The sequence below is a fragment of the Meriones unguiculatus genome, chromosome 4 (assembly GCF_030254825.1).
Source record: "Meriones unguiculatus strain TT.TT164.6M chromosome 4, Bangor_MerUng_6.1, whole genome shotgun sequence".
Classification (NCBI taxonomy): domain Eukaryota; kingdom Metazoa; phylum Chordata; class Mammalia; order Rodentia; family Muridae; genus Meriones; species Meriones unguiculatus.
In genome coordinates this window covers 125,076,540-125,095,391 of record NC_083352.1, presented here as the reverse complement: position 1 = coordinate 125,095,391, position 18,852 = coordinate 125,076,540, and the positions used below count along the sequence as shown (strand labels likewise).

The following is an 18,852-nucleotide window of genomic DNA, read 5'->3' as shown; positions in this document are numbered from 1 at the left end:
TAGATTAGCCACTGGGCTCAGGCCTATCACAGGGTCATCACAGGTGAGATGTCAGAGTAAGAAACTCCTGGCTGGGGATGTAGGAGGGGCCAGGAGCCAATGATGCAGAGGGGCTGAAGGAAACCAAGAAACAGCCCTCTCCTGAAGTCTTAGCAGAGGACAGCGGCTCTGCCAACACCTCAGTGATTCTCTCTCAGTGAGAGTCGCTTAAACTCCTGCCCTCCAGAACTGCGTATTTGGAGGCAGGGAATGCAGTTCAGTTAATAGACTGCTTGCTTGGCATGTATGAAACCTTGGGCTCCACCCCCAGTGCCCAACAAAATGAGATGTGTACCTTGGGAGGTGTGGAGGCAGGATGATCAGAAGTGAAAGGTCATCCTTGACTACACAGCAAATTGGAGGCTAGCCTGGGCTATCATGAGACCCTATATTAAAAAAAAAATAAGAAGAAAGATGATCGATCTTTGAGTTTCTAAGCATGTGGTGATTTGTCATAGCAGCCCTCAGAATGCCCAGTGAAGGAGAACCTCACATCCTGACACTAACTCTCACAGGGGACAGGATTGGGAGAAAGACCTCCCTCCTTGAGGCTGTCGGCACAGCACCTTGCATTTTGAGGTGCTTGGCCACCAGGGCTTGCGTCACTGCTCGGAGGCTGCAGGTTCTGGAGAAGGTGTTGCTGAAGACTCCTTTTGTTTCACCTGGATGTTACCCAAGCATCCCTTATGCTGGGAGCACTGAAGAAGAGGAAGTATTCGTGTCAAAAGCAAACGCTGAGAGTGGCATCAGGCAATATTTGTATGTCTTTTCACTGTGTGTGAGGAATGAGCACAAGGACCTGGGTCTTGGCTCTTTGATCACCTTCCCTTGAGGTGGAGCAGCCTTAGTCACAGAGGAAGACAAAGCAGCCACTCCTGATGAGACCTGATAACTTAGGGTCAGATGGAAGGGGAGGAGGACCTCCCCTATCAGTGGACTGGGGGAGGGGCATGGGAAGAGAAGAGGGAGGGAGGGGGAAGTGGGAGGGGACGAGGGAGGGGGGATACAGCTGGGATACAAAGTAAATAAATTGTAATAAATAAAAAAAGTTTAAAAAAAGAACCTGGTCTTGGGTGATGGTGGGCAAACTGCTGCGGGGAGTGGACATCAGCCATCTCTGATGCCTCCTTTCTGCCTCTGAGATGGGGCCGGGAGCACTGGCTGGGAGGCAGGGCTATTCCGGGAGCACTTGATGGTGTCTGCGGTTGGTTAGCTCCTTAAGTACCCGTGGTGAGGATAGCTCCAGGTGGCTCTAAGCCTGGTGTCCGGGCTGGTGTGGTAAGCAGGAGTCACATGGGACCCTAGTGAAGGAGGGTGTCCCCCAGGTCACTTGTGTCTCACTTAGAGGGACAGAAAAAAGGTCCTGCAGCCAGGCTGTCGCCTCTTGTGCATATGCATGTTCACATGTGAGTACATGCGCATGATACCCCTACCCCAGGAAGCACCCCACTGCATTCACATACACACAGGCACCTCGAACCACTTTTCTAGACCCCAGGCCCAACATATCTGTACAAAGAACTCTTCACATGTGTGGAGAGAAATGAAGTAACATCATGTCGCCATGCTGCCTACACACCCTCAAACACCCATTTCCCTCTGTTCCTGGTTCCTATGACCTTACGTGTGTGTGTGTGTGTGTGTGTGTGCGTGTGTGTGTGTGTGTGTGTGTGCGCGCGCGCGCGCGCGCGCATGTGCGCGTAGGTAATGGTGCGCGTAGGTAATGGTGCGCATGCAACCCCACGCTCACATACTTGCCACCTTTTCTCCCTCACATGCTGGGCCACTCTTACTGCAACAGATGTGACAAGTAACACTGTCTCACCAGGGTCTTCCACACTGTCCTCTGTTCCCTTTTTCGTGAGGGCTCTGTGTGTGACCAAGATCAGGGCTCAGTGTTGGGGATCAGGGATCAGACAGCCTCCTGTCCTTCCTCAAAGAGTCATGCTTCTGGAAGAGCTTGGGGACACAAGGCTTTCCCCCTGTGCTTGGGCACCCCTTGCCTGGGACCTGGCTGGGATGGTGAGGGGGCACTCCTGAGAAGAGGTCTTCTTCCAGAGAGTGGCAGATCCTTGAGCCGAACAGCCCTGCTCCAGGGTCTCTCGGCATTTGGCAGCCATGCTGGTGTACGTGGCAGACTCATCACACGGGGGAATGGAGACACCTGACAAGGTCATGTTTGCAGGGAAAACACCTGTAACCACAAGCAAACTGGCCGCTCCCTGGCTTCTGCTTCGTGGTCTGCAGGCTGCAGCGGGGGAGCCTCACAAAACAGCCCGTGTGCTTGTCCCGGCAGAGCGACTCAAGGTCCAGCATCCATCATCAGAACCTCTGAGGTAGGAATGAGCTGGGTGGCTACTTCTCCCTCTGGGCCATGGTGCCATCTTGATGGGCTTCAGTTGGTGCACATTCTTGCAGCTGAACTTGAGACTACCCTCCCCCCCAGAGCTGGGTATACACCTTACCATTAGGCTGGTCTGGTGTCCGGGCCACTCTCAGACCATTCCTCACTTGGCTAGATTGACACAGAGATGGGAGCTACCCTGGGTTCCCCCCTAGTAGGATCTGGGCAGCTGGACACCAGGCTAGTCTGGCACAGTGGGCTGGGCACCTGGCCTCAGGTGACTGGACTGTAGGGTACCAAGGCTTGGATTCTCTCTGCAGGGCAGGCAATTCCCTTCCACATCCTCACCATGACCTCGTCATTCTCTTCTGACACTGCTCGGGTCTTTGCCCCTCTTCCACACCCTCCCATGTCTGCTGTGTATCGCTTCAGGAGAGACCACATTTTCTGGGGGCGGGGGAGGGTAGCTTTGGCTATTTTTTAGACCCTTTTGTGGTTTCCTACAGAGCAGGTAGCTCCTAACACAGAAATGCAAAATGGATGTGCTGAGGTTCAGAGCAGGGCTCTGAGCCTGCTCAGTGTGGGTACAGGCTGGGATGAGACACGAGTGTCCAAGGGGGGGGATGGAGATTAGTCACGCTCTCTGATGCTTGTCCCTTCCCTGGCCCACAGAGCCTGCTGCAGAGGCCAGGGCAGCCATGGCTGGGGCATGCAGTCTGGGCCTGCCCCTGGTGCTGCTGCTGGCTGTGGCGAGGGCCTCCTCGCCTGGCACCGTAGTCCGACTCAACAAGGCAGCACTGGATTACGGTAAGGGACCTGCCAACTTGCCACCCTGTTTGTAGGTGAGAACCAGGTCTGAATGAACACAAACATCTCAGAGGACCTGTATGTTTTCTGCTTTTGTGGTGTTGGGATGGGACCCGGAGCCTGGTGCATGCTGGGTAAATGTTCCACTATTGAGCTGTATCCCAGACAAGGCTGGCCCAGAATTTGTGAAGCTAAGAAAACGGGTATGTACCAGCGGAGGGCCTGGGTTTGATGTGCCACTGCGTCCCACTGCTCAGTAGCTAATTAGGGAGTCTGTGGTGAGCAGCTGTGTGCAAACACAGGCACCTACGCACGGTTGGGCCCTTGTGCCGTGTGTGGGCATATGCTTAAAAACAAACAAACAAACACACACCTCCCCCCAAGACTAATTTTTAAACTTTAAAAAAAATTTGTGGGGCAGAGTCTCCTTAGGTAGCCCAGGCTAGCCTTGACTTGTCAGCCCTGTTGCCGAAGCCCCTGTAATTGCTGGGTTTACAGGCATGTACCACCCCTGAATGAAGGCCTCCTGGCTTGAGTGGATGATGTTATAACTGAGTTCTTGTGAGTTTGGAGTGTCAGGGAGGTGATTTGGGCCCCGGGGAGGGTATTTGCCGGTGGCATGTGTCCACGTGTCTGGATATGTGTGCACAGGTGCACACGTGTGCACGTGTGGTGTGGTGCCTGTGCTCACACATGGATCCGGGAGAGGCATATAGAGCTCAGCAAGGCAGGGGCACCCTGAAGTTGGGTCTGCGTGGGGCTCAGCCACAGAGAGCCAGTTGCTGTGTGCTGCTGGGGGAGGTCATGGCGGGGACTGGGGGTGTGGGAATGGGGAAAGGCGCACACGGGTCTGTCCCTTGTAGCTTTCCTGATAGGTGCCTTCAAGTCCTGGCCTCTCTCATGGGAAAAGGCACAGTGAGGAAACAGGTCCACAGAAAGAGAGAAAGTCACAAAGGCTCAAGTTTCCAGCCCAGAAATCTTTATTTCCCACCAGCTGCCTCTCAGGAAACTTTCGGGGTTCCACCCGAGTGGGGTCTGGAGATGCTTCCCCAAAGATCAGATTCAACTGGATTAGGGTGTCAAGGACTCCATCCAGGCCAGGGAAGGGACTGTAGTAGCCAGAGCACAAAGCTGTGAGCTAGCAGCTTTTCCCGTGGCATGCGTAGCTCTCCAGGACCTTGCATCCGGGCAGATGGACAGACAAGGAAGGCGGTCAGTGATCCGTGCGAGAGTAGGAGTCATGCACAGCATGAACAGATGCCTGAGACAGGGACCTGAGGATGGCCTCCGGGGGTGTCCGCCCTGCCCTCTGCTTGTTCTGTGCAGGGCTCCTTTGTCCCTGGGCCTCCCTGGCTCATCTGCCTGTGTTTGTTCTTGGTGGGTAGAAACCTGACAGGAGGCCTATGCAGCCTACAGTGGAGTCCTCCCCCCACCTTACCCTGAAGTTCTCCAGGTGCAGGTCCTGTGTCAGGGAGCACTGTGGGTGGAGTCCACGGCCCAGGCGTGAGTCTCAGCTCAGCCACAGGTGGCTAGGCTGGGGTGGACATCAGGAGCATGGAGACCATGACCTTTCTGCACCTTGCTTGGAGAAACTGAGGCTCGGGTGGGATCTTTTCACTGTGCTACTGAGTCTGAGCCAAATTCAAGCCTCTAGGCTTAATTTCACGCTTCCTTCTAGAGCCATCGTCTCTCCCTTTGGTTCCGCTTCTCTTTATGTAGCTGGGGTCTACCAGCACAGGTCAGCAGGTTCAGAGCCGAGCTCCATTATCCAGACCTGCCTTTCTCTCAGCCAGGTGTCCTCACCTCCCTGTAAACTGGGCAGAAGAATAGAAGAAAGTGCTTGAGACCGGGCCTGGCACACCTGGAGCACTTTGTGGGGACAGATACCGTTAGTGTAAGGCCCACAGCACCAGCACGAGGAGCACGCGCGCACACTGACAAAACTTACAATGGCCCCAAGAGATGAGCATCGTACTCAGCGCGCATGCAGACATGGGGAAAGCATGGCACGGGGCAGCCAGGCAGGCAGTGAACAGCGGAGCTGGGGTTTGCACCCAGCACCTGGGGCACATGTGATCTGGTGAGGCAGCCCCTCCCCTCTCCTCCCAGGGCCTGCCTCCTCAGGAACTAGGATTGGTGGCTGGCTCCTTGAGTGTGGTGACTTGAGAAAGCTCTAGGGACAGCTGGGGCTCAGCTGGAGCCTTGCAAGAGGGCTAAGGATTTTACTGTATTGGAGGAATGGGATGAAGAAGGGGAGGGAGATGGAGGGCATGATGAACAGGGCATGAAGCACAGGCTTGCACGGTGTAGCCATTCTCCTCTTGTGCCACTTGAAGCTTGTTCCATCTGGTATCTGAGTGCCTCTACCCAAAGGGCAGGAAAAGTGATGGGTGGTTTGTTTGCCATGCTTGGCGGATCCAAGAACTTGACCTCATCCTGCCCTGGCCCCACAGTGTCGGACATGGGGAAAGCCCCTCTCCAGCGGGCCTTGCAGGTCACTGTCTCTGATTTCCTGGATCCAAGTGGTGAGGTGCTCCAGTCTACCAGGTGAGTGCTCCCACCCTCCAGAGGAAGAGTGCTCCAGTCCTTCTGCTGCTAGCTGGAAGGTTTTGTTGGCCAAGGGAGTGAGTGCTTTGGCTTACCAGGAGAGGGATACTGAATGAGGCCTTCAGGAGTGCTCCAGCTGCTGGATAGATACTGTGCCTAATAGGTGCTCCCATCTGCTGGGCACAGTGCTCTGGACCGTCAGATGAACATATATATGGTGAGTAAGCCTCCCCAGGTTAGAGTCTCCCATCATCAGGTGTGAGGTTATAAGAAGACTTGGCAGATGGGGTCACCTGGTAACCCTGAATTAGTTAATAGGTTTCTGCTCTAGGAGTTCAGATTGTGGCCCTGGGTAAGGCTATCTGCCTCTCCCTCCAAATGCTTGACACCAAATTTAGACACAGGGACAATCCTAGTTTTATCCTCAGAAGGATGGAGACATCCCAAACTCAAGCATAGTACCTATCCTTATGGGGATACCATTTGGCTACTGCCAAATGGTTTTGGGTATTTAATATATCTACTTATCTATCAATCTACCTGCCTGCCTGCCTACCTACTCACGTATCTATCAGCTTTAATTTTCTTTTCTTGTTTCCTTTTTGTTTGAGACAGGGCCTCGCTATGTAGCTGAGGCTAACCTTAAACTCGAAATCTTTCTGCCCCAGCTTCCTGAGACACGGGGATCAGGGGCCTGAAATACTGCGCCCAGCTTATCACCTATAATTCTGCATGATGGAAACTAATACAAAAACTTTAAAACATCAGAACAGTGCGTGGGTCAACAAACAGGCAGCTTGGGGCCACCAGTTTGAGACCCCTAAGGTAGGACTGGAGGGCCGATTTTAGTACGTTAACGGCCATGACCTTAAAGCACTAGATAGAAACCCAACTACCCGAAGTTGCCAGAGGACTCTTGTCTTCAGCAGCAGGAGCACATCCAGGAAGGCTGTGGCTGAGTTCAGCAGGCTTAACGTTGGTCTGTGTGGGGAAACAGTCATGGGCCCACATCACCCCAGGCTAAAATGAAGCCATATTCTGGATATCTGAATCATCCCAGCCCCACCCCTACCAACTGTTAGGCAGGGAAAAAATGACTTTAACTTCATCAAAAAGGAAGTCCCAGAGTCTCTCGGAGCATTCTGCAGCTTGGAAGGGAGGGTGTTTCTTGTTGCTGAGGACCAACAGTGATAAGGGGAATCTAAGGTCCAGAATCTAAGGCTCTGTAGACTTCTCTGGAGATTTTTGAGTTGCACAGAACCCAGTATGTCTTTCCTCAACTTCACGCTTCCTGGGATATAGTCAGAAAATGTTAGAAGCCCACAGATCATCTCACTAAGTACTGCGTGAGGCCAGGCCTTCTGCTTGCCTTTGTAACAGCTGGGTGTCTTGCATGTCTCCTGTGCTAGAGCACTTCCCATCTCTTTCATCAATGGTCCATTCATCATAAGCCCTTCTTTATCATATCAGCACGTGGGGCTGGCTCAGGGAAGGCCCCCTGGAGTTGACTCTGTGTTTGATGGGAATTCCCTTGTCCTTCGGGTTCCAATCCTACAGTGTCCAGATTCTGGATGTCCACCTGCCCCATCTCCACTTGGAGTTCATTGCTGGTTTGGGGGTACGCTTATCTGCAGCATCCAATTTCACAGTCAAAGTGTTTTGGTGAGTGAATCTCTTTGTCGGGGGCAGGAGTTTCAGGATCTCTCTGTGACCCTGAGTAGAGTTTGGGGGGCTTGGAGGGATGACCCAGGATCGAGGATCTGTGCAGTCTTCATATACCAGGGTGGGCTTAGGTCTATCCTTCTGCAGCGTCCCAGAGCCCATGGAGCTGGTGCTGCCTGTGACCTTGGTGGCTAATGTGCACGTGGCCCGGGACTCCATTGGGACCCCTGTACTCAGCATCCTTGCTTGCTCTTCAATCTTCAGCCCAGCCAGGATGCTGGAGGGCCGTAACAGGTGGGTTCCTGGGAACACTGGGTCTCAGGGTTTCCTGACATAAAGGCTGTGGCACTGTTACTTGAATTTCTCACTCAAGTCTTCATCCAATGGCCACAAAGGATCAAGGAGACTTCATCATCACACCTGTTCTATTACTTGGCACGGTGAGGTTCACAGAGGACCAGGGGCTTGCCTGATGCCACACAGCCTGTGTCTTGGTCACTTTCCTGTGTCAGCTACCAGTACATGCTAGCCAGTTCCCAGTCGTCTCCTGGATGATATGAGGCCAGTCAGCCTGGCTGTTGAGGCCCTTAAAGGCCACACTTCCCTGCAGAGGTGTGAATTGCAGGTTCAGGAGATGGGATACAGCCAGCTAAGCTCTTTGTGGCAGGTGGCTGTTCATGTCAGCATGTGAGGCTAACAGCAGCTGCCACTTTAGAAGGGAAACTGAGGTCCAGAGCTAAGCAGATACTCTTCAAAGTGTCACAGGGCACTAAAGTGAGAAGTTGTCCTGGTGTGCCAGCTTCATTCCCAACTCCTACCCATCCAAGTAGCCCTGGACCCAGCTGGCTGAGCACACAGACACAGAGGGCTTTTGCAAGGTCTCCCCTCAAGCCTGGTCTTAGTTATCGCCCTTTGGCCACTTCCAAACCGTGAGAGGAAGGATCTCCTTCTCCGAGATTCACGCTTCTGCTCTGTGGGAGTGGGGACCACTGTTCTAACACTGTTTAGAGCACGGCATGGTCTCAGATGGGTGCCTCTGGGCTGCTGGCTGAGGACAGAGACCTCTGCCCCAGCTATCTGTGTGGCTCTGCCAAGAGCTGTGCCCAGGGAACTCTGAGATACTCTCTGTGCCACTTCCTCAGCACCTCCCAGGAGCTGCTGGACCTGGTGCAGGAGCACATGAAAGCTGACCTGAGCAACAAGGTAAGGGGCTTCCGGTAGACGGCTTAGCTTGGAAGGCCTGAGACATGAGCACTGGGGCCTTCAAGCCCTGAGGAGTGGGCATTGTATCTTGATGTGCATGTGTGTGCATGTTCTTCAATGCATGTAAATGTCTGTTGTCTGCATGTGTGTACATGTATGTGATGGATATATGTATATAATTTCAGGTGCTCTTTTACCCAAACTTTATCTCAGCCAGTTATATATATATATATATATATATATATATATATATATATATATATATATAAAATAGAAGGCCCTTCATGGGGTGCTTCCAGTTTCTTCATGAGAACAAGAGAGAATTCATGTCAGTCCCAAGGAGGAGGGGGGATACCCAGGCATAGGTGAAGTTTAGGGAGCTGGGTAGACAGTGGAAAATCTCCCCAGGGCAGTCCCAACTCCCCATTAGAAGATGGGAGTGAGCAACAAAGTAAGAATGAACAAAGTAAGATAAAGTAAGAAGCCTGGCTCTGAACCAGATCTGGCTGGATGCATCCTGATGCCCCCTTCTCCTCAGGCAGTGGGCAGGCCAGCCATGGCTGAGAGTTCTAATGTGAGACCTCTCTCACTCCAGAGAATCCAGAATCCAGAACTGGGAACTGCAGAGCTAGTCTGTTGTGATGGTTGAGACTGTGGGTCTGCTCATTGTGTGCGGCTAACTTAGAGAGGTGATACCCGTGAGCCAAATCCCCCTGCCAGGGATAGGCTCTTCTTCCCTAGCCTGCCTCAGCCCATCCATAAGGGCAGCAGCAGAAGTCATATCTACCTAGTGTGTGTCATTTCCACCCCAGAGGTGATGGCAATGCTCGTAGGCTATGAGCACCCTGGTCTTGCAGTCCCCTCCTTGCCCATGTGCCCGAGCCCTTCTCTAGCCTTTGGCAGCTTCTCCTGCCTCCTCGCCACCAAAAGAAGGGTGGAAGCCAGTCATTCCAAGGAGGAAAAGGCAGGCCTGGGAGGCCTCTGGTGGGCTGTGGCAGGGACCTGCAGCTTGGTGGTTCCTTACCCACAGCTAAGAACAACCCTCACCACAGCATACTCTCTCTTGACACAGTTGTGCTTGCATGTCTCCGGCCTGGTCCAGGACCTCAATGTCCACTTGGGCACCTTAATCGGTAAGACCTGGAGCCCAGGGGGTGGGAGGCCTGGGGTCTTTGTGCCCTAAGAACCTTCAAAGACTCCCCTCTCCTCTGCTGAGACCTGGAGATGGTGTGGTCTTCATTCCCGGCTTCTGGTTCTAAATAGTGCTCTCTCTTCAGTTAATCTGAAAAAAAAAAAAAAAAAAAAAAAAAAAGGAGGCCCATGGGAAGGCCGCTGACTCAGGACTTCCCAAAGCACAGGGCTATTCACAAACTCTGGCAACCTCCAGATTCCAGAACCAACACTTTGATTCTAGAATCTACCAGTTTTAGCTCGGATTGCCAAAAATCAAAATAAAACCAAATGATTAAACAATGAATGTCACTATTGAAGAAACTAGGCCCCATTGACTGTCAGGATCTAGAGCCATTCTGCACTGTCAGTCTCAGCATTTTAGGGGACACATCCTCAGAGTTGGGGCTCCTTCTGGCATCATTGCAGTGAGGCTGGTGTAGTGAGAGGTGTGTATGCCACTGGAGGTGCTGGGCCTAAGGCTTGCCTTAGTTATCATGAGGTGGCTTGTGGGTATGAAGATGTCCACCTTTCACCTGTATGCTTTGAAAGGGTCTATGACCCTTTCAAAAAGGACACATATGTCCCATCCCCCTGGGGACCGCATGATCTGACTTCTGGGCCTTGACAGTGACAGTGACGGAGGGAAGAAGGAAGGGCGGCGGAGGAGGATAAGAGGAGAGAGGAGGAGGAGGAGGAAGGGGAGGGGAAGGAGGAGGAAGAGGAGGAGCTGCTGCTGGGTGATCTGAGCTGTGTGAGCAGCTGGGGCCGGCCTCTCACTGGAGCACTTTCTGAAACTGGATGGAAATGCCTCAGTGTACAAGTTGCTGAGTGCTCATCCATAAATTCCACTGTCACGGGTCACCATCCCACTCTTCCTCATTGTCCTTGTCCTGACCTGCACTACTGTTTGAGGACATTGGAAGTTATCTGGGTAACTTCCTAGACATGCCATGGTAGGACCTGAAGGCTAGAGAGCAGGCCTGTCCCATTTTCTTAGCCACAGGCATCAGTAGTTAAGGTCTAGTAGCAGAAGGCATTACCATGCTGACCCAGGGACATCTTATTTGCTTCAAGTCCTGCACAACCTCTCCCTTCACAGAACCCGCTCAGCCCCAGGCTTGCCAAGGGCTTTATCACTTTCCTCATCAGCCATTTTGAAGCTTCTCCTGCTTGGAGCCCATCCCAGCTTTGCCCTGACCCTGGTGTACTTTCCATAGCACTGTGACTGGCTTTATCAGTATCTGAGATGCCGCAATGATGCTCAGTTGATATAAGCAGGGAGAGTGTGAGGGTTGAGGGAGGGGTCAGAGGACCCAGAGGCTTGGGTTAGCCCAGGGACACAGAGCAGAGCCTAACTTTGCACACAGTGGGTTCTTTAGTAGATAGGCGCTGCTGTCATTAACCCCATGTTATAATGGGAAAGCTGAGGTTTAGAGCTGTGTCCTCTGTAGGGACAGGCCCATTTTGCTTTTCCTCCTCACATGTCCATCCACTACTCTGGCCAGTTTGGAATGATTTTTGTCCCCTTGATTTCCCCTCTCCACCCAGCCTCCATATTACCTTAAATGGAGGCAGCAAGAAGCTGAGGCAACTGGACTGGAATTAAAGGGCACACGATGGAATTTTAGTCACATTGCTCCCATGCTGTATGACCTTAGGGAAGTCACTCATCTCCTTGATCCACACCATTCCATCCAGAAAATAGGATAAAAATTCCCAGATCTTGAGTGTGTTGGTGTTATGAAGCAGCACGGGTTAAGGGCCTGGGGTCTGACAGGCTTGATAAGCTAGTGTGTGTTCTTCCTCTTCTTCAGCAGGCTTACCTTCAGCAAGGAGCCTTTCGTTTGTGTTTATGCCAAAGATCAACTCTTGGCTTTGTCTTTGGTGAATTAGAATCATCTAATAAAGGGACTCTTAAGGGACCAGCCCTGGAGGATGATCACGTGAGGCGCGCACACCCAGAGTGTGCAGTGGAGAGCCTGTGATTTCTTTATTTTATTGAAAAGATTTACATTGTTTAGGATTGTATGTATTTATAGACTATAAAGTGATGCCCTAATTTATAGATGAAATGTGGAATAGTTAAATCAAGCTCAATAGCATAGGCATCACCTCAAATATTTAGAGTCCATTAAAAAGCGCAGCTCAGCTGGGTGTGGTGGCTGCACACCTTTGATCCCAGCACTCAGGAGGCAGAGGCAGGTGGATCTCTGTGTGTTCAAGGCCAGCCTGGTCTACAGAGCTAGTTCCAGGACAGCCAGAGCTACACAAAGAAGCCCTGTCTAGAAAAAAAAACAAAAACAAAAAACAAAACAAAAATCAAAGCTCAAAGGGCTGTGTCAACAAAGCACATATCTCCAGAAGGCTGTGTAACAAAAACGTCTTTTACTGGGGTGTAAGAAAATACTGAAAAACAAGTACACCTGGGATCCTGGGCTGTATTTTCCATCTCTTTTCTATTTCCTGAATATTCACTATGACTTTATGTTTCATTCATTTTTAATTTAATTCATGCAGCAATTTGGCCTTTGTGGTGTCTAGTTTTCTGAGCGTTGACAAATGCAGAGAGAGGGGACTCAAGAGACAGGGCAGTCTACCCGTGTTCAAATCTCTTGTTGCTCCTTCCTCCTGCCTCCAAACTGTGAGACCCCCTGACAGACAAGGAAGGGATCCACACCTTGTTGCTTTCACAGCAAGAAAATCTTTAAAATATTAAGGAAGATGAAATTAAATCCAGATGAGACGATAGAAAAGCAGAAAGCTGAAGGGCTATATATAAAAATATGTATGTATTTACCAATATGTCTTTATATGTTTAATTAATAATTATTTTAATATAAAATATTAAATATAGTTATATGTCTAAATATGACAAAACTATACAAAGCACATAATCTATACCCATAACTTATATTTTATAATGGGCATATAAATATATATGAATAGATATGCAAAATATACATGCATATCCATACACAGAACACTGAAAACCTTGGCCATTGGGCTAGAGGGTGGCACAGTGATTTGGAGAGCTGGCGCCTCTTCTAGAGGACCTGGGTTCGGGTCCCACCACCCACATGGCACACACATGTACAACTGTTACTCCACCCTTTTCTGGCCTCCTCAGGCACCAGGCACACATGTGACACACAGACATACAAGCAGGCAAAACTTGTGCCTGTATCGAGCCTTCTCCTTCTGTAATTTGGGCTCAGTCATCTTTCACTGACCGGGAATATTAGCAAACATACCTGTCAGCATTGTGTCTGAACCAATCAACAGACAGATTCTGGTATACACCTTCCTGGAGGCCTCGCTGGCCATGTGACTTTGTGACTGTTCTGGCTGAGAAAGGCCACCAGTACCTTCGATTGCTGGCTTAGTGATGGGCTGGTGCTCAGTGTTTTTCTGTTTTCATGAAGGACTGAGTCCTGTGGGGCCCGAGTCTCAGATCCGCTACTCCATGGCCAGCGAGCCCACCATCACCAGTAACTACATTTCCCTGGATGTCAGGGTAAGTACCTCCTGGTCAGCCTGGTACTGGCATCCTTGGTGTCCTGGAAGGGGCCTGTGAGGGTAGCCGGTGAAGGGAAGAAGGAGGCTGGTTCTCCAGGTGGGAATGCAGCCCAAGTCTTCACTGTTAGGCTGGTGCTTGGGAGAGCCTTGGCTCTGTTACAGGCCCTCCATTCCAGATGTCCTGCATGTGTGCCTCTGCCTCCATCCAGGCTATGCTCTTCCTGCTTGGCAAACCCATCCTCCTGCCTCTGCACGGTGCTCATCCCTTTGTGTTGCCATGGCCGTCGGGTAACGAAGGAGCCATGGCAACCGTGGGGCTCTCCCAGCACCTGTTCGACTGTGTCCTCCTGATGCTGCAGAAAGCTGGCTCCCTCGACCTGGACATCACGGGGCAGCTGGTGAGGGCTGGGTCTGCTGCTGGGGTTCTGTGGCAGGGAGCCCTTTTGGCCTATTCTGGGGACATCCTGTAGATTTGGAATTGTGGGCAGTGGGCAGTGGGCAGCTAGAATGGGAGCTACAGGATGACTATTTGAAATGGTGGCCTTGACTGTGAAACTGTCTTAAACCCTGCCATGATGGGGGCTGATTTCAGAATTCAAAGACCAACCCTCTGGACACGTCCACACTGGGCCAGCTGATCCCCGAGGTGGGTGACATGTCTGCTCATTGCAGGCTAGAGGCTCAGGGTCTGGGTGGGGCTTCCATGGGCTCCATCTACCCAAAGCGGGATGGAGGAGGTGTGCCACCACCTGCCCTTTAACCCTCTCTCCTGAGCTTAGGGGCTGCCCATCCCAGTCAGCTAGACACTTTTCTCTCTGCCTCTGCCTGCACTGAGTCTACTGGGCTCTCTCTCTCTCTCTCTCTCTTTTCTGTTCCCTCCCTGCCTGTAAGATCTAGCTTAGAGTCAGTGGCACACGCCTGTAATCCCAGCACCTGGGAGGCAGGAAGATCACCAGCTCAAAGCTAACCTGGGTGTATCGAAAAGTCAAAACAAAACACCAGCTCAGGAATCCCTTCTGAGGAGCTCAAGTCTGTCCCAGAGGACTGGGCCAATCCCACCTCTGACGTGTAGAGTGATGGCGTATCAACATCCAGCACAGAAGACTGACAAGCAGGAGCCGGAACAACCCTCTCCCTCTCCCTGTCTCATGCCCCAGGTGGCCCACCAGTTCCCTGAGCCCAGGCCCGTGGTACTCAAGGTGCAGCTGGGTGCCACACCTATGGCCACACTCCACACCAACAACTCCACTCTGAAGCTGCAGCCCTTTGTGGAGGTCTTTGCTGCATCCCCCAACTCAGCCTTGCATTTCCTCTTCTCCCTGGATGCGGTGAGTGACAGGCCAGGTGGGGCTGGTTGAGTTAGGGTGACACTCCCCGAGACCTTACATGCTTCTGTGTTCTCCTCACTTGCTTTGTCTTATCCACCTATCTCCTGAGCTTGCCAGGACATTCTGTCTTAGGACCTTGGTACATTGTGGAACCCTCTGCCTAGGGCCCTCTTCCTTTGCTTTTGGCATGGCTGCTGCGCCTTCATTTTCAGTTCTTAGCTTAAGTGTCGAAGCCTTGCTCAGAGCAGCCTTCCTGGGCCACCCTGTGAAAGAAGGTCTCTGTCACTCTTTGTCTTGTGGCAGCCTCTGCTTTCTGGAAAGCTCCCTTCTCTGACTCTTTGCTTCTGGAAGGTTCCCAGGGAAGGGACCCCACCTGTCTTCTTTGTACTGTTGTTGCTTATAAAATGCAGGTAACAACCTGACTCTTAGAAAGCTCCGCAAATACTCATGGTCTGCCCTGGCAGGGGATGGGTGGAAGGCTCTGCAAAGCTCCTTCTGACTTGATCTCCTCACATGCCCAGATAGTGAACCTGAGCCTTCAGCTCTCCGTGTCTAAGGCGAAGCTTCGGGGGACCACATCTGTACTGGGGTAAGTGGGCCTTCTGACCCAGCGGCCTCAGCCTGTTCTCAGACTTAGCGATTAGAGAGCCTCAGGGGAAACTGGCCCACCCTGAGCCTGTGTCTGCTTTTCTTTCAGGGAGGTCCAGCTCTCTGTGGCCACCTCCAATGTGGGCTCCATTGATGTGAGTGGCTCACTGGGCTGCCTTAAGCCTTGGGAAGGGATGTGCAAGTATGAGAATGATACATACCTCCATGCTGCTGTAACTGGGCCTCCCGGGGATGTCTGGGGACAGGGAACCTACCCTGCTCTTTGCCTGTCTCTCTGCCTGTGAGCAGGTGATTGATTCATCACTGCAGGCCTCAGCCAGAGCTCATTGGTCAGTTGGACTGTTAGCACTGGCTAGTCCTTCATCGCGTCACATGGTCAGGCTCCTGCCACTGTGCACACGCTCTTTTATCCCCCTGCATCCATGGGATGTGACTTAGTATATGTAAACCCTCCACCCAGCTGCCAGCACGCCAGCCTAACTTCTGTCTCTCGTCAGGCAGTCTGTTGGGCAGCCTTCCCATTGGTAACTCTGGTATGGGCTAAAGCTCTCCCTGGGCTGCCTGACCCCCCATGGCCGAGCTAGCTGGGGATTCGATCGGGACCCAGCTGAGCTGGGAGACCTATCCTTCCTCTTTTTCCTGTGCCCCTGTTGTCTGTCCACCTGTGTGTTTAACTACCTTCTCTTGGCCTTTTCTTCCCTACTCCTGGCCATGGCTGCAGATGGATCAAGCGTACACACTGATAAGCACTGTGTTTCAGAAGCCCCTGCTGGAGCACCTCAACGGTGAGCCCTGCCCCCCACAGCGTGGTCCCTCTGGTGCTTTCTTGGGCCCACAGCCTCTGTGCCTGTCCATGTCCCCAAGCCCTTCCAGGCTCAAAGGTTAAGGTGGTGGTGCAAGAGCTGCATCTGCCTCTTGGCACATTATTTGTGCAGCCAATATACGGTCTTCACGAAGCTCCTGTCCTGTCTCAGTTTCCCCTCCACACTATTAGGATGATCCTGCCTCCCACTCTCGGTCCCACAGTGTCCCGAGCTGCCAGCACAGGGCTGGCTGCAGGTGGGACTTCCCCTTCTGACTAACTTGGACACTTCTGTTTCCCTGCAGCTCTGCTGGGCATGGGGATTGCCCTCCCCAGCGTGCTCAATCTCCATTATGTCCGCTCTGAGGTCTCAGTCTGCGAGGTGAGAGCCTTTGAGTGGCCAGGGAGCTTCCTTACAGGGGTGGAAGGGTCACCCCTCTCAGAGCTCACCCTGTGTGTTCCAAGATCACACAGTAAACTGTAACTGCAGTGAGGCAGATGAGTTAGGACCTGAGAGACCTTGGTGGGAGGGGCTCTCCCTTCCTCATCACACCCCACGCCAGAGACTTCAGGTCTTCAACTGCTTCATGATCCTGTGTCCTGAGATGGGCATGGCCCCTAAGTGACTAAGGTGGTGAATGGTAGAGAGGTTCCTTACAGCCTGTCAGGTAGCTCTGCGCCTGAATGGGTGAACTTGGCAACTTCCTGAACCTTCTGTGATTATTGTCCCTGGATCTGAAATCGTAGGCTCCTGATGAAATTTATCCCGACACAGCCAGGATGACACCCTGCGATCTCTTTCTATCCAACCAAAGTACTCAGGTCAAATTCCCTCAACAGGCTGAGCACAGAACAGGAAACAGGAGCAAGGTGGGGCCTGTCAGTGTCTGTCCAGGGAGGATGCCCACCTTGGATCTTTAAGAATGGTGGCCTCAATGTTCCGATGGTCCACTCTCATGAAGAAGAACAGTCTAGGGGCGGAGGAGATGGCTCAGTAGATAAGTCCTTGGTGTGCAAGTGGGAAGACTCTGGTTTAGAGTCCTAGAATCCTAGTCTCCTCACTGATGGGGTGTGGTGGCTCACCTGAAAACCCAGTGCCCAGAGGACAGAGTTCTCAACCCAGGAGACCTCTAGACTCAGATGTGAGGCATCGAGGAAGAGACCAGATGTCAGCTTCTGGCCTCCACATATGTGACTGTGACTGAATGCAGTGTATGTATACCACACGCACATTGACATGCAAAAAAAAAAAAAAAAAAAAAAAAAAGGAGGGGGCTAGAAAAGGACAGTCAAAATCAGAGGTTTCAGGACTGTGGGTGGGAATTTCCACAAAGCACATTCCATGACTGAGCTCAGGATGTGGGAATTTTCCGCAGAGGCTGGAATCAGCATCATCCAGAGCTGTCACTTGGCATATGGGGCTGTTGAAATGGGATTCTGAAAGTGAAGACTTGAACTTTAATTTTTTAAAAACTTATCTGGCTCTGGTACTACATGCCTGCTGTCCTAGAACTTGGGAGATCCGAAATTCGACGTCATCCTGGGCTACATAAAGAGTTTGAGGCTAGTCTGAGGCCTCTTTTCCCCTCTCCTAATTAAAAAGGAATTCATTGTCTGAGCCCCATGAGGCTAATGGGTCGACAGGCTGGACCACCGACCCTTGACTCTAAGCTCCCTACAAACATGGACTGTGTCTCATTTGTCCTCTGCTGACTCCTGGGCATCTACCGCAGGGTTTACCGTGTGGCTAAGTGAGTGAACAGATGGTTGAGTGAATAGATGGATGATGCATGGATGGGGAGTGGCCCTTAGGAGTGTCATCTCAGCGGCGCGGTGTGGAGGGCATGGGAGGCACAGGGAATGCCCAGCTCTGTCAGGGAGAAGGAACCCAGTGACTCTGCACTCCTGGTCAGGAAACAGCAACGACCCGGGCCAAGCCTAGAGCATAGAGCATGTGCCAGTCTGATGCTGGCCTGACTCTTGTGGGCTCTTACTGCATTCCTCCATAGCCTTATGATGTGAGCGCTGCTACTTAAGTGACAGAGTGGGAGACTGAGGGCCAGTGAGGAGGTGGCTTCCCCTGATGAGAAGACTACTCACACACAGGTGGAGGGGGCAGTCAGAGGTCCCCCTTAAACCTCTGAGTTAGCCTATGCTTTTCTTGCTCTCCCAGGGCTACGTTGTGATATCTAGTGGACTTGCCTACCAGCGCTGAGCCAGGACCTCGGAGAACCAGTTACTCAAGAGCTGTCTTTCCCCAAGCCTGGGGACACTGAGGCTGAGCTGTGTAGAGTCATCATCAGCAAGCCAGACTGCCTGTCTGGGCTGCTTAATCTTTGCTGGACACCTGGGTCCCTCTCTTGCTTCCTCCCTTCTTCTTATGCCCCTCCTGGGGAGGTGGCCACTGGCTGCAAGCTGTGCAGACCCACCCCCCCTCCGGCCCCAGCATTAAATGTCTTCTCTTGAGCTGTAATTCCCACCTGGCTCTGTGTACTGAGGCCAGCTCTCCCTGTGCAGCCCGTGCGTGGGTCCTGGCTATCTTCAGAGTCACCCAAGCTACCCCAGAGAGCAGGAAGATGGGAGCCTATCTCTGCTGACCCGCTGTCTGTCAACTCTCACCTCCTTGTCCAGAAAGCTCCTATTGTGAAAGAGGACCCCAGAGAGTGACAAGGATGAGCTTGTCTTACGAAGTTTATGAGCAGTACTGTTCAGGCACTGTGCCCTCTATCTGCTGGCATTCCCTGCCTTGTTATTAGAGGCTCAGGTGACTCCTGTGGGGCAGGCAGGCAGGCGGGTAGGTGGACGGGTGAGAAGGCAGGCTC

General features: G+C 52.2%; 1 protein-coding gene across 1 annotated transcript; it reads left to right on the top strand.

Moving 5' to 3' along the window:
- Positions 1-3,081: 3,081 nt before the first annotated feature.
- Positions 3,082-18,245, top strand: Bpifb2 (BPI fold containing family B member 2). The gene is made up of 15 exons (XM_021639684.2): positions 3,082-3,190; positions 5,644-5,737; positions 7,295-7,399; positions 7,547-7,693; positions 8,542-8,602; positions 9,675-9,735; positions 13,198-13,289; positions 13,501-13,689; positions 13,884-13,937; positions 14,449-14,619; positions 15,141-15,208; positions 15,317-15,362; positions 15,950-16,013; positions 16,336-16,412; positions 18,204-18,245. Exons 1-15 carry the CDS (start codon positions 3,082-3,084, stop codon positions 18,243-18,245), a joined length of 1,380 nt encoding a protein of 459 aa, XP_021495359.1.
- The last annotated feature ends 607 nt before the right edge of the window (positions 18,246-18,852 follow it).